This window comes from Megalops cyprinoides, chromosome 19 (assembly GCF_013368585.1).
Source record: "Megalops cyprinoides isolate fMegCyp1 chromosome 19, fMegCyp1.pri, whole genome shotgun sequence".
Classification (NCBI taxonomy): Eukaryota; Metazoa; Chordata; class Actinopteri; order Elopiformes; family Megalopidae; genus Megalops; species Megalops cyprinoides.
In genome coordinates, this window is record NC_050601.1 from 6,722,536 (window position 1) to 6,745,081 (window position 22,546).

Consider the following 22,546-nt stretch of genomic DNA (forward strand, 5'->3'; position numbering starts at 1 on the left):
AATTTTACAGTGCATAAAATAGTAATGTAACTTCTATACAGGTTGTTTTTAATATAGCAATATTCGTTTTTTATTCTACAGATTTTGGTATGAGGAAAATGTACTTTTTGTCTTTAGTTGTATCTACTTTGTTGTCTTTAGTTGTGGTTGTATGGTGAATTTTTATGACGGGTTCTCAACGACATCAACTTCTCTCTAGTGTGTAACTTAAAGACTTCCCCAGGGAGCATGTATTTTGTGTTACGCATCACTAATTTAAAGGTCATTGTGCCCGCGGTGGTCTAAAAATATGCAAGCAGCACTGTAGCCAGCAGTCAGGTAGTTCGGCAAGGCAGCAATATCAGTCTAACAGCCTTTATAAATCGTGTGAAATCCAAACAAGGTGGTTTGCTTGTGCGTGAACAACTGGGGAACTATTAGTTGAAATGAATGGGGTGAGTGTCACTTGACGGAATAAAGTACTGTATGTTCAGGTTTACAGGAGGATGGCTCCCTCAGACACTGGAAGCGAGCGCGCTCGCAGAAGCAGCACGCGTCCTCTCTCTGCAGAGGAGATTCGGCGTCTGCGTTGCGCTCGTGCAGGCCCTGCGTATTACGTCACCACAGAGACCAGCAGCGAATCCCTACGCAGAATTGCGCAGCGGAGTTGCGCAGACATACTCAGCACAGAACGCAGCCATTACTAAGACCACCACAACAGACAAATTAAAGAACGGTTTGTTGATCAGAACAGCAACAATACAACAGAAAGGCCGGAAACAATTGCCTTCACGTGAAAAAAAAATCTTCCTAATTTGAATTATGATGGTGGAAAAAAAATAAGATCGAGTGCGCAGGGGGAAAACTTGTAGTAAAAACTATCCACGGGTTAGCTAGCTAGCAAGGTAAAGCAAGAGGTGCGTGGTAGAGCTAGTTAGCTAGACTAGGAAGCCTACATGCCCGCAGCAAATTATCAACGTCTGTGGTGAATATTTCTAAGTCCTGCAACGAACGACTGCTGTTTAATAAGATACGTGCATCCAGCTAGTAAGCTACTTAGCCAGTAAAAGAATGAACAACATCCAGACAAGTGAATCGTCCCTGGCTGGGAGCGAAACATCGCAGCTGTGCAACAACCAAGACGAATCGTCGCAGCTGTGCATCAGCCAGGACGGTTCCGTGCTCGCAGACCCCGGCTCCGGCGTGTCTGAAGGCGAGGCACAGGAGCACCTACTACAGTCTGTCCAGATGTCCAATGCCGCCGCTCCCATTCTCCTATGTGAGTCCCATGGCCATGGTTAGCCGGACGGCAGAGACGCGTTTGGACAAAGGTGTAATGTGTTGCAGTCTCGCGGGAGCCATCGTGCTGCTAGTTACTAAGGAAAACATTAGTTACTACTTGAAGGTTCAGTTTGCCAGCTACACGTGGTGTAGTGGTTGTAAAACGAGATTGCATGTTATGACTATTGAATGTATCACTTGCTGCTCTGGGCGGAGTATGTTTCCCCTCATAGAATAGGGATGGAATTTGACAATTCTGTCTTTAACCACACGGGGTGAATAGAGTATTACTTAACAGATAGCTATGTCTACACTCAACACTATTTGTATAGATAACATCAGATTTGAGGTGAATATGTCTGACGCAGTGGGGGATGTGTTGTGCTTTCTTTAATTTTATCAGATCCTGTTAGTGCTGACAGAGTTATTTCCACTACTTCTTCAGACGGTAAAACAATCTTCAAGATTGCCCCAGGTGAGCACTGTTAAATCGGTTGATTCCTCAAACCAGTGTCAATTCACTCAGGTTATAATCCTGGCATTTTTTAAACTACTGTCCTCTATAGAAGAGAATACTGCTCACACACTGATCCGAAATGCAGTAAAATAATAATAATATAAGCACATAAACGAATATATAATCATACAATTGTTTATAATTACATAAGATAACAAGTTATTACATATAATTATATAAATATAAATATATAGTTACATTACTTGTGCAGTGTATACTTATACAAGTATATATTTTCATATTTACAATTGTACATATAGATATAAGTGTGCATATTTTGAAGTGTAACCATTTGGACACGATATAAAGAAAATTATGATGAATAGTCCTGTGTTCTGTCTTAGCTGGAAAAGGGTAATTTCAGGTAAAAAGGTGCTTATTGTTTATCGGTGTTGGTAGAAGCAGCAGCAGAACAGGGGCAGCTGCTGTCGCTGTGAGTTGGGGCCGCGTCGAGCGCTCGTCTCCGCTTGTCTCCCGTCCAGCTCCCCTGCCGAACGTGAAGCTGTCCCCGGCGGCGCCGCCGGAGAAGGTCTCCACCTCGGAGTTCAGCTACCAGACCATCGTGTACCTGATCGAGGCGGTGGGGCGGCGCTGGAACGTGTACGGCTCACGGGAGCGGGCGCAGCTCTTCCACAGCGTGCAGAAGGAGCTGGAGAGCCAGGGCCACGTGCTGCCCGTGGAGAGGATCCGCCGCAAGTGGAACAACCTCATCGTCACCTACAAGAGGGTGAAGGACCGCAGCCGGGAGACCGGCCAGGCCAAGACCTCCTGGGAGTACTTCGAGGTACGCCTCGGGTCGGGGCCGTGTGTGTGAAGGTGTGTGTGATAACGTGGGCCTGACGCCACAGGGCGCGGCAAGGTACACATGTCAATTAAAGCAATACGACAAGCAATACAACAAGAGGGTGAAGGACCGCAGCCGGGAGACCGGCCAGGCCAAGACCTCCTGGGAGTACTTCAAGGTACGTGTGAGGTTTTCAGCGGTGTGTGGGTATGTGTGTGTGTGTGTGTGTGTGTGTGTGTGTGTGTGTGTGTGTGTGTGTGATAGCGTGGGCCTGATGCCACAGGGCACGGCAAGGTACACATGTCAATTAAAGCAATACGACAAGCAATACAACAGGAGGGTAGTGTAGCCGAGTGGTCTAAGGCATTGAATTAAGACCGCAGTCTCTTTGGAGGCGAGGGTTCGAATCCCTCCGCTGCTACATTGGGTGGCAGTGTAGCATGGTGGTAAGGAGCAGGGCTCATAACCAGAAGGTTGCAGGTTTGATTCCCTGCTGTAGCACTGCTGCTGTATCCTTGGGCAATTTCCCCAGTAAATATCCAGCTCTATAAATGGATAAAATTGTAACTGATGTAAGTCGCTCTGGATAAGAGCGTCTGCTAAATGAAAATGTTGTAATGTAACATGGGTAAAGTTTTCAAAAGTTTTATAAGGCAATAATGTGACAGCACGCTATATAATAACTTGCCCCTCACTCTCTCTCCATCTTGTGTCTCGCTCTCGCTCTTCTTTCCCTCCACTGCTTGCGAAGATGATGGAGGCTATGCTGGGAGGCACCATCGGCAGCCAGAGCACGGCCAACGCCTCGGCCACCATGGTGGACATGCCCAACATGGCCAAAGGGACGGTGTCGGCGGAGCAGCCCCCGCCAAGGGGCGTCGGGAGCGTGGGGGCCAAGCGCGGCCTGCTCTCCGGCGGCCTCATCACCAGCTGCGCCCAGATCCCCACCCTCATCCCCTCCTCCCTGCCGCCCCCCATCACCCTCAACACCGCCTCCAAGACCCCCAGCAACACGGACGCCCGGCACCCGGCCCCGTCCACCTCGCCCCCGCGCAAGTCGCCGGCCAGGCTGGGCCGGCTGCGGGTGCGGCAGAAGCTGCGGCGGGCGCCGGGCGACGCGGCGGCCGCCTCCTTCCTGGCGCAGCAGCACAGCCAGGCGGAGGAGCGCACGACCCTGCTGCGCAGCTTCCTCAGCGGGCAGGAGGAGCGCGGTCGGCTGGAGGAGGAGCGGCTGGGCCGGGCCGAGGCCCGCGAGCGCCGGCGCGAGAAGAGGGAGGGCCGCATGGTGGACGCTCTGGGCCGCATGGCCACCGCCCTGGAGCTCATCTCCTCCAAGCAGGACACCATCATCACGCTGTTGCAGAGGCTGGCCGACAGGCAGTGAGGCGAGACCTGGGGGGGGTGGGGTGGGGTGGGGGGTTGCGCCTGGGGGAGGGGAGGTTCAGGAGTGAGGCGGGGGGAGCGAGGGACAGATTCACGCCGAGGGGTCAGGAAGGAGCGTGAATACGAGTGAGGAGCAGGTTGTCTTGTGGGAAGCCAGCGTTTCAGATGCTGCATTTTTACCTGGCGCAGTTTTGTTCTGTTGCATGATTGGTTGAGCTGTTAACTCAGCTGTAAAGTTGCGATGACACGGAGGTGAATGAAAGAAGCTGTGCTAGACGTGTGGCTGAGCTATAAGCAAGGGCTACCACTGGCACTTTGGCTGGCAGGAGAAAGCTGTCACTATACCTAACGATTCAGTCCCAAGGCTAGCTTATTTTTTCATGAGTGGCTGGGAAGGGATGGGTGGAGGTGAGGGAGTGCTGAGTAGAGCAGCTCATTTGTCCCATTTCATTCAGTGGTCACATATGGCTTCTCCTCTCATGTTACGGCCTTTGGGGAGGGAAGGGTTGGTAAATGAAACAGAAATAACACAGTGTATCAGTGTGAGTTTTCAGAAGTGGAACGTTCGTTGGCATCAACTGCCGCAGACGTCAGCTTTTCCTTTACAGATAGAGCCGCGGTCTGTCAAATATCAACCTGTTTTTTTTTTTTTTTTTTACACTAGTAGTGTTTATATATAAAATGATTGTTATTACAGAGTCACATAGGTTCTCAGTGCAAAGTCTGTTTTTCTATGTTTGTAATGTGATAGTTGCCATTGTGTTCCTCGAATTAAAAACTGACAGTTCGTTACAGTTATTTTCTGTGTGGATGCTTCTAAGGGTTTTGTTTTTACCCCTCCTTTTCACCCTCTCACACACCACTAAGGGTTCACGGTGGACAGTGTAAAGCAGTGCTGGTTGGGGATCTTGTTTTTCCTCTCATAGCTTTAGCAAGTTCAATGGTTCTCTTGTTGCTGTAGGTCAAAGGTGCAGTCAGAGAAAGGAAGCTGTAGGGTGGTTTAGTGTTAATTCAGCACAGTACTGTTAATAATAAACTGATCTCAAAATCTAATAAGTTACCAAATATAAATGCTGCTGAACTGAGCATTCACTGGCAAGTTGCTATGTGTACGGTGGAGTTGGCATGTTTGCTTCAAGATATAAGAAATACAGAGACATTTAAAAGTTACTGCAGGTATATAATGTTCGATATATATTTACTAATAGACCATGTGGTGAGCATGATGTTGAAAATCATATATTGCTATGACGGTCCCCAAGTGGCTATGTAACTCAGATTTCAGTCTTGAGCCATATGATTTTTTTCTACCACCCTTGCTTTCGTGCACAGTGTGTTCAGACCATTTTCTACACTGCCTGTCTCATAGAGTGATCATTGCTTGTGTATATGCTGCACGTCTCAGACTTTTTGTGTTAGAGTGATATGTATGTGATATATCTAGAGATGTGGCAGCTACTTTGTTAAAGCATTGTCAACACATTGTCAACACTTTCCAGAGTTGCCCTCTATTTTAAAACAGCTTTATATTTCAGCTTTATAAAACTATTTAACTATGTTCATTAAATTACTTAACTTAATTAAATAATTCTTTATTTAAATATTTATTTAATTAAATTTAGACCCCACTGACAGTACCCCCCCCCCCCCCCCCCCGTTGGCCTGAGCCAGAGACCTTTGACGTTTTTACATGGCAACAAAACTGAAGAAAACTGCTACCACAGGGAGCTGCACAGTGTTCTGAACAGTTTCCGGTGAACTGCTGATTCATGAGCAAAAACAATTTCAAAAATATTGTCTGTGCTTATGCCTCTCAGATGGGGTGATTTAACACAGCCGGTGGATGAGAGCGGAGCTAAAAGGAGTCTAGCAGCAGCCTAGAACTGAACAGAAATTTAACTTCCCTAAATGAGGATTGACAGGGCTGATCTTGGGGTAGGATGTCTTGTCGTTAGCTAATTTGCAACAGTCTGGGACAGAAAGGGGTCGACCCAGCAACAGTTATGGGGATTGTAATGATTTGATTTAATTTTGCATCTGGAGACGAGGCGTGGCAGGACTGGACATTCATACCCCAGATGACAGAAAGACAAGCAGCCAACATGTATTTATTTATTTTTAATCAGATTTTTTTCGAATCTCACATTCATGGGATTTAAAGTAAATTGCTAAAAGAGCTGAATGCAAGGAAAAAATTGCAATTCAGAATCGAATACTCTACAACCATTTTCATGAAAATAAGATATTGCAGTCCTGTCACATTCAAGCAAATGCCAAAAAAAAAAATAGTGCGTTGCAGTATGTATTGATATGTACGTACTAGAGAAAATAACTAGTAATAATAGTGCAATTCAACTTTTTTGGTCAGGGCTTTGCCATCAGTTTATCTTCAGTATTTAACAGACATATTTAGGTGGGCAGAGTCCTGATAAATTACACTTTTTTGGTACAGACTTACAATTGTAACATTACATTTTAATTGTGCTTTTTATTTATTTGGTTAGCACACACCCTTATATAGTGCAAGTTACATTTTTACAACCTTTTTTCAGATCCATTTATACAAATAAATGTTTACCAGAGCAATTCAGGAACCATACCTAAGGGCACAGTGGCAGTGACCCTCTCCAGAAATCAAACCTGCAACCCCCTGTTAAGAGGTCCAGTCCCTTATGACCACCTTAATTGACATCCATCAAGCATTTTTCAAATGATGGTGACAAAGTGCAAAATTTAGCACAAAAACCCAAACTCCCCACCTCCTGTCACATACAACACCAAACGTCTTCAGTCTGATTTGCGAGTATTGTTACTGAACTGATTCTTTGGAAAATGGCATTGGTCACACATCATTATTAGCAGTGTTGTTTCTTTTATATTCCCTGAAACCTTGGCTGTTTTATGGCCAGCCATTTTAGCATTTAATCCTTCTCTCCCTATATCAGCAACAGGCTTGTGGAACACAGCACACGAACGACTCGTTGCCAAGTCGTTTCCCGTTGATCACATGACAACTCAGTTTCAGAGCAGGACTCACGCTGCATAAAGCAACACTAACCCTCTCTGACATCAACGGTTGTATTCAGGGATGTCAACCAGTTGGTCATGGGTCGACACAACATTGTCACGTTGCCAAATGCATCTCATGTCATTTGCAAACTAGCTGGATATCGAACTGGCAGTTAACACAGCTTGGCCTGGAAGAGTTCAGACACACGCATATGAGGTTGCAAGAGGGGACAAATGTATCTGAGCCCCCACACGGAAGGAGATGTAAATGAGCTTGATAATCTAAATCAATAGAGAAATCCACTTCATTTGCATGTATGGTATTGTTGCTTACTGTATGCAACCACATGATACGCTCTGTGTTGAAAGTCATTGTCGTCAAGAACTTTTGACATTAATGATGTAGTTACTTGGTCCCCTCAATTACAAGGTTTAGTGGTCCTGATATCAACCTTTATGTGTTGGTTTGCAACAATGACGTGGTTGATGACAGCATTACGCATTTTATTTGTAATGTTAATTTGTAATGTTATTGATAGTAGTATATCCCCTCTGGATATCAACCGGTTGAACTTCACTTGCAGAGATTTTTCAATTCTGCGGGACAAGTGAGGTCAGATGAGTTTTGCTTTAATGTTTCACAGAAAATTAACCGTTAGCAAAACTTAACCATCTGACCTACAATGGTGAGAAATTTTCAGCTGAGTTTGGGTTTTGTGTTAATTTTGTCACAAGCTTTTGAAAAATCTATCAAAGGAACTGGAAAAAAGTGAACAGCACAATGAGTCCTGAACTACAGACCCTGAACAGGAAGGTACAGATTTAACCTCTAAATGAAGCTAAACTGAACCACTACAAAAAAACCAAACCACAGACACAGTTAAACTGACATCTACTTGGAAGTCTGATCTAATTGGTTCCCTACAATCACATTTATATCTAAATCTATATCTATATTTGCACATGGACAAAGAGCTTTCCTGAGTCTTTTATCCTCTCCGAGGATATTCATACTGGATTTGATAAGAATGCTTCTACCCAACCCTGAGTGTGTCATTTTGCAGTGGTAATAACCCCCCAAACTTAGCTACCTACATTTATTTAGCTGCTGAAAAAAGATATCATTTTTCTGTTTTCCCCTTTATGCAATCCTATTTAAGGAGGGCTGTGAAAAGATGAATACAATCCTCCCATACACTCATACACAGCTAACAGCTGTTGTTGTTTGTTTTTTCATTGCACGACAGTGTTGTGGGCACTCATTGGAGGACAGGGGCTACTCCTCTGACATCATCTGAGCAGCTCGCAGGTGGCTAGCAAATTGTAGGGTGCCTGAGAGCAAACCCTGCTGACATACTCACCCCAATCCCCAAAGGAATGAAGCCAGTTTTTTCCCCAGCTGTGGACCTGATTGCATAGCTGGGATCTAACCCCAGACTGTAGAACTCGGCTTGCGCTTGAGGCAAGTAACCTTAACCACTGAGCTTCTCTGGGGGGGGGGGGGGGGGGGGGTTTTTCTACATCTGAAAATAAAAAATAGCAAATGAAACTGGCCTCTGATGGAGAGCAAACTGGGGACCTCCCTATAAGTACACCCCCCCCCCCCATCATGATACCAGTAAGTAATTATTTCAGTCACTCCAACTCCCCTCAACTGAATCAACTTCTTAGCCTTTTTAAACTGCGGGGTGGGGCAAAGGAGAGTGCCAATTTGCATTGCTGAAAGAGGTTCAACAATTCTACCTCCCTGATAGTCTTCCCCCTCATACCTCTTTTATCTCTTGACAACATGCATCGAGCACTTTTGGGATGAACTGGAACGGAGATTGTACGCCAGGCCTTCTCGTCCAACATCAGTGCCTGACCTCATAAATGCTCTACAGAATGAATGGGCACAAATTCCCACAGAAACACTCCAAAATCTTGTGGAAAGCCTTCCAAGAAGAGTGGAAGCTGTTATAGCTGCAAAAGGGGGACCAAATCAATATTAAAGTATATGTATTTGAATACAATGTCATTACAATGTAATGGTTAGGCATCTGAATACTTTTGTCCATACAGTGTATTATATTTATTCTTCAGAAATATTCATATGGGGATCTCACGTCACATTCATCACACTCAACTGCATAAAACAAGGATCTGCAAAAATATAAGGCGAAAGAAATTTCTCATAGTCCAGAAAATAAATTATATTAACCAAGGTACTGACAAGAAAGTACATGTTGCTAATGTAAGAAGTGAAATTAATTTGTGATCATGGTTCATTTTGGTAGCTGACGTTAGCCACCAGCTGACGTTAGCTATTAGCCTGAGCAGTGGGGTATAAGGTTGTGCCCAAACTTCAGCTTAGCAACAAATCACAGCTGTTGTCAGTAGTGGTACCTTAAAAGTTAATTTCAGCTCCACACTCCCCTGTTCAACTCGCTGTTTTCAGACCAGCTAGTTATTTTACTGCAAATGTTTCCAGTGTTAAAACCATATGCTACCTGCTATCTTGCACAATGTAACATGGTTGCGTAATCCCTTTACTTGTTTGCCTATATTTAACTGCATTCACAAATTCACTTTGTTTAAACTTACCAGTTTCTCCAGGTAACACAATGGCATGGACCATGGTAAGAGAACCACATTCTGTACTTTAAGGTTTCAGCCCCAAAGGTTTCATCCCAAAAGATGCAGGTGTTAAAAAAAGCTAAAGCACTGTTTCTGTTTCAACCGGAACAGTTATTTAGGGTCTATGATAATAATTATTATTACTTCCCTTTGATTCTGTCCCTTTTGTATTTTAAGGTGAACTCACAGAGTTTTGGTTTCATCCTGTGGGCAGGTGGCGCGTGTGCGTTAGTCCAAATCGGCTACACATTTTCCCGTACCGCCTCTTTATTCTTTATGACCGCTGAGAAGCGTTTACGTTTAATTTCACTGGGCAGGCCTCCCTTCTGGTCGTCCCACAGGTACTCCGGGGACAGCACCTTGGTGGGCTTGTTGTGCAGAAAGTACCAATTGAGATGGCTTTCCTCCTGCCAGATGGCCTCCAGGTTTTTGGATTTGTCCTTGTCCAAGTGCTCGTGGCACTTCTTGGTCAGTGCATGGACCTCTTTGACTCTCCCCCCGAACACGGCGGCCATGTAATAAAAATCCCCCTCCTCCATGGGAATGTAGGCAGTGGATTCTGGGCGGCGCTCGTAAGTGAACTTGTCACGGGTGAATTCGTAAAACCATGGATGCAGCACGCCAACCAGCGTGCCGAGGGTCTCTGGTCCCCAGCGGTCATGGAACTTCATGTCCACGTCCATGCAGAAGATATAGTCAGCCTCCCTGTGTATTGTCTCATTTATGTGCCTCTCGATGATCTCCATCCTCCTCAGGGAGATCTCCTGCCAGCGGCTGTACTTGGGCACTTGGATGATGCTGATCTTTCTGCCAGCAGCCAGTTCCACTCTGGGTACTTCCCGGGGCTGGTCTGTGAAGACGTAGTAGTGCACTCTGAGCCCGGACATGTAGTACTTCTCAGCTGTCTCCAGGAAATCCTGCAGGAACTGGGTATACCTTGCAGGGCACAGAATCAACATTTCTGCATTACATTACATTACATGCATTTAGCAGATGCTCTTATCCAAAGCGACTTCCAGTACAATAGAACATAAGTGTATCCATTCAAGTTAAATGAGCAACAGTGTAAGACCAGGCTAACAACACTCCCAGACCAGTGAGTGTGCGCATGACACCATTCAAGCCCAACCACAACCTAACTTGTGCAACTTAGGCAATGGAAGAAGCCAAGTATACTACAAAAAAAGATGGCCGATTAAAAAACTTCTGCATACTTTCCCACAGCGAACACCGTGGTGGCGATGGTGATGTTCAAAGACTTGTATGCGCTGTCGATCATGTCAGGGTCAAAGGTTCTTTCCCAGACTATCGGTGCCAGCCATGGAGTGACTGTCAATACATCATTCCTCCTGGATAACACATGGTTACAGAGCTATTAATACCACTTATTAGTAATGCTGGTAGATATTAATATAGATACTACAGTGCACTCTGCTTATAAGGAATACTGATATAAAAATCAACCCCAGATAGTAAATAATACTTCGAATCATTCATACAGTGAAAATGTTTAAAATACTCCAAATAAAATAGTCCACTTATAAGTATGAGTTTGGGCTTGCTGACAAGTTAATAAGTAATATATTAAATTTTGAGTTTGAGTTTTTGAGTGTGTATTTTGCGCTACTTAAGGAACCACCTAGCAGATTAAAAAAAATTAGAAAATAATTAAGCAAAGCACCTGAATTAGGTTCAAGTTATGTTTAGCTAAGCACGTGGATTACAGCTGATATAAGGAAGACACTTTCTACAGACCAACAATGCTGAATTCCTTAGTCTTACCATAAAAGTCTTGCCAAAGGCAGACAGCTTTGAAACGGGGAATGCCGCACTGTATAAGATCTAAACAGTGCCAGCTATCACAGAGACAATCAATTAATGTGGGTCAAATTTTTTGAATTTAGTTAGGCATATTGACTGTAGCGTGGCATTGTAGGCACAGCCCTAGCAATTCCCATGGTGACCATTGCATAATTACTGTGAATCAGGTGATTTTTGTTTTATTTACTACAGCATTTTTTTAAAAAATATGTACATTGAAATGTTGCATGTTTTGTTCCATGTCTGAAGCATTTAGCAAAGGGCATTTCTCAATTACATGTGAGGAGAACTTAATTTGAAACATAAGTGGAAACAGGGATTGAATTGCGATTTTTATAAACAGAGTACACAGAGTTTCAGAGTGAGAGAGAATATGTAGCAGTATTATGTATAAGCGATAACTCAATGTACAATAATAAAAAGTGAAATTTCCATACTTACTGTGGTATTAGTGCGAGAGGCTGTCCATAATTAGCCCTGTAAAAATTCCATGCAGTATGCTGAGCACACAAAAAATAAATATTTGACAGCAAAAAAGAGCCACAGGAAAAGAGGCATAATGCATGGGTCAACAAAATGATAAGGATAAAAGAGAATTTTTTTTTTGTTCTCCCTGAAAGTGGGAACCTCTTTGAAGGGTCTGATGGTGAAACTTATTTATGCTGTGGTTATGTGGAAAAGTTCCGGAAATGCTTCAAACCAAACACATGCATTCATCTTGCAGGTGCTACGCTGAAACTTGGTGCAGCTGTTCACTGTAGCGTGTCACACGAAAGGTGATGGTTGAATCAATGCGCTTACAATTGAAGGTGCATATGATTATATAAGATTATTTCAAGCGCAAACAAACGGTGTTCTGGACTACAAGGGGAATCTTGCTCAGTTCTATTCAGAGAATTCCATTCAACAAGAGTCTTTTCACACATGGATAGCAGGGGCTTTAAGAGGTGAAATAAAAGGCATAGATGAAAGTATAACATTGAGGGAAAAGCATAAACAATGGGAAATTAAGTATAGACAAAATAAGGCAAAATAAGGCAAAAATCACTCCATGGTGAATAAAAGACAGTCACAGAACCCAGTATCTGTTCAGAGTGAAATCACAGAGAAGGACAGTGTGCCCACTTGACAAACACAAAAAGCACCAATAACAGATTAAACATCAGGAGTTACAGTCTGCCAAGGCCCCGATTCCCTTCCAGTTAACCAATCAAATTACTTTTCATTTTAAACTTTGAAGTGGGCCTTCAGAACTTAAAGCAATACAATTTATTGTGTTGACATTTGTCCTCGAGGACAGATAGCATGCAGGACTGTCTGACCTAAGAGAGTCAGATATCCTTCATGACTAACGAAAAACAGGGAACAGGCATGCTAGTGATGTCACCTCTCTGGTCATCTAACTCTCAGTTATTTTCGCATCAACTTGCAATTTGTTGGGGTGTGTAGTAAGGAGGAAGGGAGTGCCGAAATGTTTCTCAGTCAGGGCTCAGGCAAGGACTCAGTCGCAGACCACAGTGCGTCGATTTCCGGGCAGATTTAATCAGACGAGAGCAGATCGTAAACAGTACACAGGCAGGGTCGAAAACCAGAAAGGCAGTCCGAGGGATAATCCAGGAATGGGTAAACCGGAACAGGCAGGGTCGAACAACAGGCAGGAAGAGAGATCGGGCGAACAATACAGATCGGCAGGCAAATAATCAGGTCGAAAAACGGGCAGGTCAAAAACGGAACACAGCAACGAACAGGGAAAAACCAGCCGGGTCGAAAACAGTCCGGAACTAACTGCTACGAACTAGCGACAGGACAGGGACACGCAGGGCAGATATAGGGCAGGGCTGACAAGGGGATGGGAAGCAGGTGTGCAGGCAGGCAGGTGAAGGCGACGAGCAATCAGATGGGTGGAGAACCGGGCGGGGAGCAGGGCAGGGCTAAAACACAAGGAAAATAAAAGCACATGGATCGGGAAAAAACAAAAACACAACAGCTAGGGGGCAGGAGCACTGACATTCTCATCTTCACCGAGTTCTTTACCTCTTAGGCTGCAGTACATCCCGAGGTGTGGCTGGGAGGGCGGGGATACTCTGGGTGATGGACTGTGAGCAGAAAGATCTGAACACACAGGTGGTTATCATTCACACTGGCCCAGTGGTGGAACGAAGTAAATGTAATTCGTTACTGTACTTAAGTAGCTTTTTCGCGTATCTATACTTTACTAAAGTATTTCCATTTGGGGACACTTTTTACTTTCACTTCACTACATTTCAAAGTAAAATATCATACTTTTTACTCTACTACATTGTGCAAAATCAGTCGTTTCTTTTTATTTATGAGTGGATAAAACTTAGGTCAAACTGAAGCACGCAGCAAGCACACCCATCAGGGTACAGCGCGTGCTTTGTTTTGAACTTACACTCCATGGTTTGACCTGTTGGCGGTAGCTACCTAGCGCGAACACACGATTCAACGTCAGTGCAACAGCATAACATTTTGAGAGTGCCTATGCCTTCATAAATAATGGAAGAAACGTCCGATTCTAACTTGCCATAACACCCATGGCCTTATTTGCGCGATTTTTTTTTTTTGAAATAGTTGAAAAGAAAGTGAAAGTTTAAAGGGAGCAGTTTTACTTTTACTGGAGTAATGTTTTACCTTGGGTATCTGTACTTTAACTCGAGTACATGGTTTGTGTACTTCGTCCACCACTGCACTGGCCACCAAAGACATCAAAAAAGAGTTTTAATTCAATAATCAGGACACCACATGTCTTATGTCATTGGGGTAATGACTGTGTGAGTCTTTCCTCTGGCATTGGATAAAAAAATAACTTTTCTGTGTTTCTGTTTGTTGTATTTTGTTTCTCCTTTTTTGTGTGGGGGGGGGGGGGGGGGGCTCATTAAATTTGGAGACATACATTTAAATGCAAGGGCTGCTTCAATTTTGTATTTTTATCTTTGAACTTGTTTTTCCACTGTGTTTGGTTTTGTATTGTGTTAGAAAAAACAAGAGCAACCTACTAATAAAATCCGCAAGATAGTTTATGCAACTCTGTGAATGTTTTGCATGTTGACTGTTTACCACATAAAAGCTAATGATAAACTCTGACATTAAATATGTGACAATGAACTCACCTGAGCATGGGAACTGTTGGTCTCTGAAAGTACCAGGCAGCTCTGCAGGGGATTTGAAAAAACGGTTTCAGGTTATTTGAGTGTCTTTTTTTATTTTTTATTTTTAGTGTCTTTTTAATTTTTTATGAATGCCCCTTACTTTGACTACCTTGACATTCCTTCAACATGTTTGGTCCAACATCAAAAAGAATCTGCTTGTGACATTCCTCACACAGAGTAAGTCAGGACAATTACCTAAAGGCAAGCACCTTGCATGTTGAGGTTTCGCACCTTTAACGGCTTGATCACATGACTTCTGCTGATTTCTCTGACTTCCTTTGTGTGAGGAATGTCATGATCTATGTACCAGCGTTCATTTTGAGGTTGGTGTGAGTATGTGTCAGAGGAAGTTCAAGCAGGTTTGCTGCAACCCCCAAAATGAATATGCACATAGCAGTAACATTCACCACAACACCTGCAGATGATTACCTCTAGCTAACAAACAAGAAAACCCTATAGCTGTGCAGCAAGCCCCAAAAACAGAAAACACAGAAATGCAACCAGATAAAATTCAATTGTAATGGATGTTAAACAGCCAGCATGATTAGTTTGTGTGACGCCATGGTACCTTGAATTTCCATAAAATGCACACGCACACACACACATACACAAAGCAGCTGCAAGGTAAACTGTAAGTTTCACAGTGAAGCACTGGCATAATTGCACTCTAACAACAGCTGAAATAGAAAACCTGACAGTTTTTACTGTAAGACAAAAGAAATACAACAGTGGTAATGGAGAGCAATCTCTGTGCTTATACCCACTATTGGTCTGGATTTCAGGGGTATGTCTGGGTAGTTTTTTTGTCCAATAATATGCCAGAAGATATTAAATATATAGGAAACATTAAACAAAACCAGTGGAACCAGTGCATTGTCTGACAGTGCATCTGTCTGTCCTTGTCTTATTTGATGTCGCTAGGGCATGCGAACGGAAGAGATGGTTTATTCAGAACACAGTTCATTCAGCAAAGGCTCAAAGTACACTGAAAGCAAAAATAAAAAATTGAAGATAGCCAGAAGAACCTAGCAGTTATGCAAGTGTTTTGGTTGGGCTGTCTTTATATTAACATATTAACTTGAGCACTGCCATCATTAATAGTATAGGCCCTGAAAAAACTCTCCATCAGGAAATGATCCATCTAACACAGCAAGCATGTTTTGTTTTATTGTTGTTATGCATTGCCCCGTTACAGTATGTTGCGTTTCCCGTTCTGTAGCGGGATTTCTCTCTTACCTCTGTAGACAGTTTTCATACATGCAACTGCTGACTAGGGGCCGACCGATTATCGGTCTGGCCGATTATTGTATCTGATATTCAGCATTTTTACGATTATCGGAATCGTAATTTTTTTTTATCCAATTCCAAACTGGCATCTTCTGACATCAAAGAGTCAAAAAGTGCCATTCAAAATGGCGGGAATGTGCCATCTGGCACCAGGTTGCAAGGAAGATGCCCATTATTTTTGCATGCACAAGCCACATAAAGAGCTGACTTCACTTTACCGAAACTACAACTGAATGACACTAAAAAAGCATGGTCAGACAAAACTGAAGCTGGAGCCCCAGGTGGGCTTGCCCTAAGACCAAGTCCACACGCCCCACAGGAAGCACCCTCTGAACCAACATGAGCAATTTTTGCTGCATGACACCCACTTTCTTTGTTACAACACACACCTACAGCCTCGCTTGTCCTATAGCTGCAACTTCGCAATACACATGTAATTACAGGCAAACATTTGCATTGACATTATTTTTTTTATAAATGTTAACACATGTCATTATGGAATATAATTTCTACAACTGTTACAAACACATATTTATGGATTCTGTTTTTTTTCCACAATTTTTCACAATAGTTTCAACTCTACAAAGTTTACCGAAATAAACGTTTAAAATAAACGGTTTAGCCCTTTTCTGTTTGCTATCTTTGGCGCCAACCGTTAACTCAGAGTTCCTGTCGCTGCTGTTTCCCCACGCTCACCGTTTCCTGTCATTTTTATATTTTTGTTCACCATCTTTGCAGCGCGGGTGCTTCGCAAGTAACGGATCGCTATACAAACCATCACAGGAGCAAACGGTGCAGACGAAAACGCAAGTGTTTGAATAAACGGTGTACACTTACTTTTCACACTCTTCGGTTTACTTACCCAATGAGTAGCAGTATGGGGACTAAAGGTGCAACACATCTTAGGAGTGGCTTTGCTCCTGAATTCAAAAGTAGTTATTTTAAGTAAAGTTTATTTTATCATTTGTCAGTCTTTGTCACATATTTGATTGACGCACATGAAATACATTTCTGCTTTCTTGTCAAAACTGGAACTAATACAAGAGCAAGGCACTGGGTTAACTGTCAAAGAATATGAAATATAACAGTAATATACAGTACTTGTATGATCATATGTTACATAATGTTACAGGTCTTTTTGTAACACTTCTTTTTTTTCTGTCATGTTTGCAGTTGGAATAATTTGCTTCGGAATAATACTATTCCGTGTTAGTGATCTTTTTACCCCAGTTCATACTTATTCGACCATACAATATACAGTATGAGTCGATCTGCTGAAAATATTCTCATTTGCCTGACGTGTATTGCCTGCTGATGTATTATATTACAACAGCGACGAACAAAAACTGAACACATAAGACAACTACATTAATGTGTAACGGGATGTGTAGTATATATCTCTATGTTTTAAGTCAATCTAGAGAGGGCATCTAGTGACGCGTATATACATATCACGCTAAAATGTTACGATATTATATGCTAAGATATTATAGTTAATGTATATATTTGAAAGCCTTTGACTTTCAATAAGATAAGACATACTAGAAAGCACAATTCTATTCCATGAGCTGCAGGAGTTTTAATTCTCACGATGCAGCTGCCAGGAGCGGAACGTTATCCTCATACGAACTTTCCCCATCTTTTTAGTGTCTGTTGAACAATTAATTTCCAAATGGTATGGGAAGAGAACCCAGGCAGAACAGTTAGAAAAGTTATAACAAATCCAAAATATTGCTGAAGCATCTTTCCTCGAGCTTTCTTTTTTTGCCCCGTTGTATGGTAGCAAGCAGTGGTTTATCTTGCCTTTTAGATATCAAAGCAAGATTATTGCCCATAGTTTCAACTGTCCAGTTGTGAAAAAGTACATTATAATGACTGATCTTACGTGCTGTTCACACCAGTAAAGAGCAAAAACATTCTTACCTTTGTGTCCCATTTTAGAAATTACGTTTGCCAGAGTGTGAGCATGAAGACTTGCATAGCATAACTGACACCCTTCCTGTTCGCAAGAGTTTTTTTTTTTTTTTTCCCGAAAAAAAGTCCGGGGGGGGGGGGGGGGGGGGGGGGGTTCCTCTACTATGACTGCTAGAGATCGGAGCTGCTCACGATTGTTTCATATCGCCTGAAAACCGACCTTATGGGTTTATCGAAGGGATAACTGACCCTTTGTGGTACTTTCCCTGTTAAATTCATAAATGTCTAGAAGTACAAGTAACAGAACTTTCAATGTGTTTTTCATTTCTCCTCCTTTTCACCTGACTTTTTAAGTAGCCAGTTGTATATGTAATATAAGTCTTGCATCTACTTGCATCAGGTCCAAGTCCAATGTGTTTGTTTATTACTCAGACATTTAACTCTAATACTTTTCTTCATGGGTAAGGTGGCACTAAATCAGCTGTGCATGATAGAACTGAATCAAAATGAGTATCTGATGACATTTTAAGAGGGTGGGTCATTGCGCATCTGAACACCATTACGCCATACAACTGAAACGATCTCTTCAAGAAAATGAGCAAAAGTATGAATAACGGTAGTTGTGTTCTCCTGTGTTTTATGTGTATTCCATGTTTATGTTACCAACAGTATTACATGGACTACAGTAGCTCAGGCACTCGCTTTGATGCCAAGCTGAGCTCTGCAGCCGGGGTTTTATCCCAGCAGATGATGACTAGGAGCCCATTGAATAGATTGGCTTAGCTCTGCTGGGGATAGTGGTGGGTATGTCCAAAAGGCTTGCATATCTCAACACTCTCTGATAGCTTGTAAATCATCAGGTGCTATCAGCTTTCCCAGATCACATCGGTGTGGCCGTACCCAGATTTTGGGGGCTGTTCCCGATACAAAGAAATATTTTTTCCTGGTCATACTACAGAAAGGCATATACACGCCGTTATGACACCAGTTAAAAGCTTGGACACACCGGATTAAGAAAAGGGAAACATGCATGCAAAGACATTTTGATCTAAAGACTTATGCTTAAATGTTTGAAGTTGATGTCTATGTATGAATTTCTTTCCAAGAAAAAAACTAAATAAAAAAAAAATATTTTTGACTATTTTGAAGAATCTAAAATTTAAGTCTGGGTTTGCTAATTGTTTGTTTTTAGTCACTACATAATTCCATTTGTGTTATTTCATAGTTTTGATGTCTTTTCTAGTATTCTAAAATGTGGAAAATAGTAACAAGAATAAAGAAAGAAAAGTGTGTCCAAACTTTTGACCGGTACTTTGACGGTACACCCCACTTCCTGTAACATGCAAGGGAAGTGACATTTTAAACAAATGAAGAAAGAGATGGTAGAGATAAAATATGAACACAGATTTTGGATTCCAAGGGTGAAGTTCCTAAGAAATATGTGATTACCAGTATATGATTATCATTTTATCCTTGAATTTAGATCAGTTATCTCTCTATCCAATGATATGCTGTCTCTCTCTTTCTCTCTTTCACTTTCTCACAGATGAAGAAAATACATTATGCACACCCCCCCCCCCCCCCCCACCCCCCCCCCACCCCCACCCTGGCAATATCACTTCCTCAGTTGGGGAGGGCAGATGAAACTCTTTCTTTAACGCCCCTTTGGGTGAAATTTGTATGGCTGGGCAGGACAAGATCTGGCACCCTGAGAAAGTACATCTCCGGTTTATAAGGTGCATTCACCAGAATGACTCAGGCATGTGTTTGAAATAGCGGAAGGAGACAGGAAGCAGGTACTGGCGATATGAGCACTGCTAGCCGATTTGAGACTATTCTCCCAGACAACTGTGACTTAGTATGTTCCTATTGGCCATGAAGCCAATGACCTGAAAAGGGAGGACAGCAACACCCTGAGGTTGATTACTGGAACTACTCCTTTGTGTCATTAACTCCCTTCCATTCCAGTAGTGCTTTGTCCAGCAGAGGGCGCTATCCCAGCACATTGGTTGGCATTATATATGGTTGTTTTTGTGAGCAGGAATGCGTTACATAGATGAGGCAGTACAACATAACTGAATGCATTACAGAGTAACGTTGGCTATCTCTGACCTTAGGGACTTACTTTGAATACTTGTTTTCATTGCAGCAGAGCGTTTAGTTAGTTCTTGGGTTTGACTGAGATATTAACTGAACACTGATGTTCATCTCTTCATTTGATATCCTGCAACATCTTTGTGATAGGGGTGTGCCATTGGAAGTGGATTTGAACAATTTTAAAGATAAGGTGAATTTGTTTATTCAGCATTTTTCTTTTCTATCTGCCCCTTGAACAATTTTGATGGAGCTTGCTTAATTAATCTTAAAGATCTTAACCTTCAATTACTTGTCCTTAGGCCCCATTGAATTAAATGAATTAGTCTTAATCAATAAACATAAATTCTGGTCCTTATTACTAATTTCATCAAGAAGTCCAAATGCATAGAAATAGCTTATGCTTGTATACACACTGTATCCCCCAAAAAGATATACATATTTTTAACAATCCATATCTGCACTACAACACAAGTGTGAACCCCACACAGACCTTTGGACCTCTTATTAACCAGTTAATGTCGTAACTTTACCAACTTAGATAGCCAGCCACCCGAAAAAAAAAGCCATAATGTAATGGAATGCAGCTGCTGATTCCCGGGTTGGCCACCAGATGGCCCCATAACCAGATGGCCTCATCCTGTGTTCTTTATGTCTCATTTAGTTAATGTTTTTCATCTGTGCTGATTACACCTTTAATTTGATTGGTTATTGTTCACACCTCTGCGTTCTGTTATTTAAGCCCTGCCCTTTGTTCATGTCTCTGCTCAGTCTTGAGGGCTCTTGCCCCTGCCTTTGTAGTTAATCTTGTGAGTCTCTAGTAAAGGTAACTTCATTTCCTTTGAACCAAAACTCTTGTGTCCTGAGTCATCTCTGCGCTTGGGCTCACCCTGCTCCTTGTCACACATAAACCACTTGCGTGTAGCAAAATAAAATCAAACCAAGTGCTTTCAGGATATGTGTTCTTGGCAGTTAGAGAGACAGAGGCAGAGGGCATGGAGGTTTTGAGCACAAACCTGCATGGGGGGAAAAAAAAAAACTCACGCTGCTTCCAAAGAGTTTACGACAAGTACAGATTGCCCACAATGCACTGGGTAGGAGTCAAACTCAAAATAGATTTACAGACTTATAGTTCTACTATTAAGACAAAGGGAACATAAAAAAGAACAGGAACTTGGTGTGATACTTTCGACAGTATATTGGGGTCAGATTGGGATCAGTATTTTTATCACCCTCTTTAACAAATGTAATTAATGTAGAGCTAAACTGGCATAAAAGACCAGCTGAGCTGAACTTCTCAAGCCTGTGCCCCCAGGACCAGGCTTTGGAATCACTGCATTCGTTCACTGGAGGGCAGGCTCTCCTGATGGGAGGAACAGATAAAAGGAGTAGATGAACAGAGAAAGTACCTGGCTTAATCTTAAACCTAACCACTATATTAAAAAAGCTGAGGCTGATCTGAGATCTGTGGCTGGGGATAGACTCGCCCATCTTACACCAATCTAATCACAGAGTTCATGAATCAGGATTGCTCTGCATGTGAACAGAACTGGTTGTCTGGTATGTAGACCAACTGGTAGCGCCTGAATGTAGCCACCCATCAGACACCACAGAAGAGGGAAAAATAGATGCAGAGACAGCAGTCAAGAAGGCTGCAGCACCAACAGTGTTGGAGTGAGTAGATCGTTACTTCTTTCCTGTATAAAGTATATTTGATGACATTATAGTTATTGGCTTGTTTAAACTTTGTTGTTTGGTGTATTACTCTGATAATTTCCAGCAATCCTACGCATTTCTCTTACTCTGAAACCATTGTATTAACAGCTTGCACAAATTGCTGATGCATGAAAAAAAGTCAAAACACTCCTAAAATAGCAGTAATTCAAGGGTAAGACATTTTAAATAATCACAACTATGTAATTTACAAAAATACTGAAACGTAATGTAACCAATATCCATCTTTCTTCCAAATGTAGTCACTTCAGGAGGACAAGTGTGACTCAGGCCATATGGGTGATGGATTGATTCCACTTTCCCATAAGAAGAGAGCAAAGTGTTCTCTCAAAGCTGAAAATATGACAGAATAAAGAAAAGGACAATTTGAGAATTTTACGACTGGTGAATGTTGTATTCTTCCTTTCTACAGCTCTGACAACTGGAAGTGAGACTCCTGTTCTAGTTGAGGGAGATCTCAATTTCACAGCTAGGAGGGCAGGGTGTAGGAGGAGAGATGAGAAGAGGGAGACTGCTCTCGTTACAGAAGAGGAGAGAAGAAGAGCATGAGGGGGAGAAAGATGCTGAGAGGAGGAGAGGACAGAGAGAGAGGGAATCCTCTGTGTTCCTGCCCATTGGAGCAATGCTGGGCCTGTTGGGGGTGCTCACTCTGGGTGCACGGGTGGCTCTGGAGCAGACAGAGGGGGGTCTGGGAGAAGCCAATGCCCTTGAACAGCGTAACCCCGGACCTTGGAGGTGTGCCGTGCTGGTGCTCCACAGCACAGCCAAAGGGGGGATTTCTGGACTATGTGCTGCAGCAGCTGCTGTGACCGTCATTTGGATTGCAGAAATCTTATCTGCGTCAAAGGGTCTTGTCAGCACTGTGCTGGAGATTCCCCCCATGGGCCTGCTGGTCGGGGCTGGGGTAGGGGCCATGGAGGGTGTGGGCAGGGTCGCGGAGCTGGCAGGGCCGGGTGT

General features: G+C 42.8%; 2 protein-coding genes across 5 annotated transcripts; one reads left to right on the top strand and one right to left on the bottom strand.

The window, feature by feature from the left end:
- Positions 1–499: 499 nt before the first annotated feature.
- LOC118794550 lies at positions 500–3,945 on the top strand. The gene is made up of 4 exons (XM_036552808.1): positions 500–1,258; positions 1,664–1,735; positions 2,260–2,561; positions 3,313–3,945. Exons 1-4 carry the CDS (start codon positions 1,051–1,053, stop codon positions 3,943–3,945), a joined length of 1,215 nt encoding a protein of 404 aa, XP_036408701.1. The 5' UTR covers positions 500–1,050.
- Positions 3,946–9,136: 5,191 nt separating this feature from the next.
- On the bottom strand, positions 9,137–17,847 carry LOC118794336 (globoside alpha-1,3-N-acetylgalactosaminyltransferase 1-like). Of its 4 annotated transcripts, none has more exons than XM_036552570.1 (6): positions 17,771–17,847; positions 14,522–14,563; positions 13,425–13,502; positions 11,832–11,867; positions 10,784–10,918; positions 9,137–10,505 (listed from the first exon to the last, which is right to left on the bottom strand). In XM_036552570.1, the coding sequence occupies exons 2-6, from the start codon at positions 14,527–14,529 to the stop codon at positions 9,812–9,814; spliced, it is 951 nt and encodes a 316-aa protein (XP_036408463.1). In that variant the 5' UTR covers positions 14,530–14,563; positions 17,771–17,847; the 3' UTR covers positions 9,137–9,811. The 4 variants fall into 4 exon arrangements, with proteins under 4 accessions (XP_036408463.1, XP_036408462.1, XP_036408464.1 ...); XM_036552569.1 differs by lacking the exon at positions 17,771–17,847 and adding an exon at positions 16,710–16,763; XM_036552571.1 differs by lacking the exons at positions 14,522–14,563; positions 17,771–17,847 and adding an exon at positions 14,043–14,090.
- Positions 17,848–22,546: the final 4,699 nt, after the last annotated feature.

Bases quoted from the DNA above. Each gene is read 5' to 3' on its own strand.
- LOC118794336 (XM_036552568.1), bottom strand. From the start codon at position 13,525: ATGATAACCACCTGTGTGTTCAGATCTTTCTGCTCACAGTCCATCACC. The intron at 11,868-13,424 runs GTAAAGAACTCG...GAATTTTTACAG, and splicing joins GATGTACTGCAGCCTAAGAG to GGCTAATTATGGACAGCCTC. The intron at 10,506-10,783 runs GTATGCAGAAGT...GTGCCCTGCAAG, and splicing joins ACGGTGTTCGCTGTGGGAAA to GTATACCCAGTTCCTGCAGG.
- LOC118794550 (XM_036552808.1), top strand. From the start codon at position 1,051: ATGAACAACATCCAGACAAGTGAATCGTCCCTGGCTGGGAGCGAAACA. The intron at 1,259-1,663 runs GTGAGTCCCATG...TAATTTTATCAG, and splicing joins CGCCGCTCCCATTCTCCTAT to ATCCTGTTAGTGCTGACAGA. The intron at 2,562-3,312 runs GTACGCCTCGGG...CTGCTTGCGAAG, and splicing joins CCTCCTGGGAGTACTTCGAG to ATGATGGAGGCTATGCTGGG.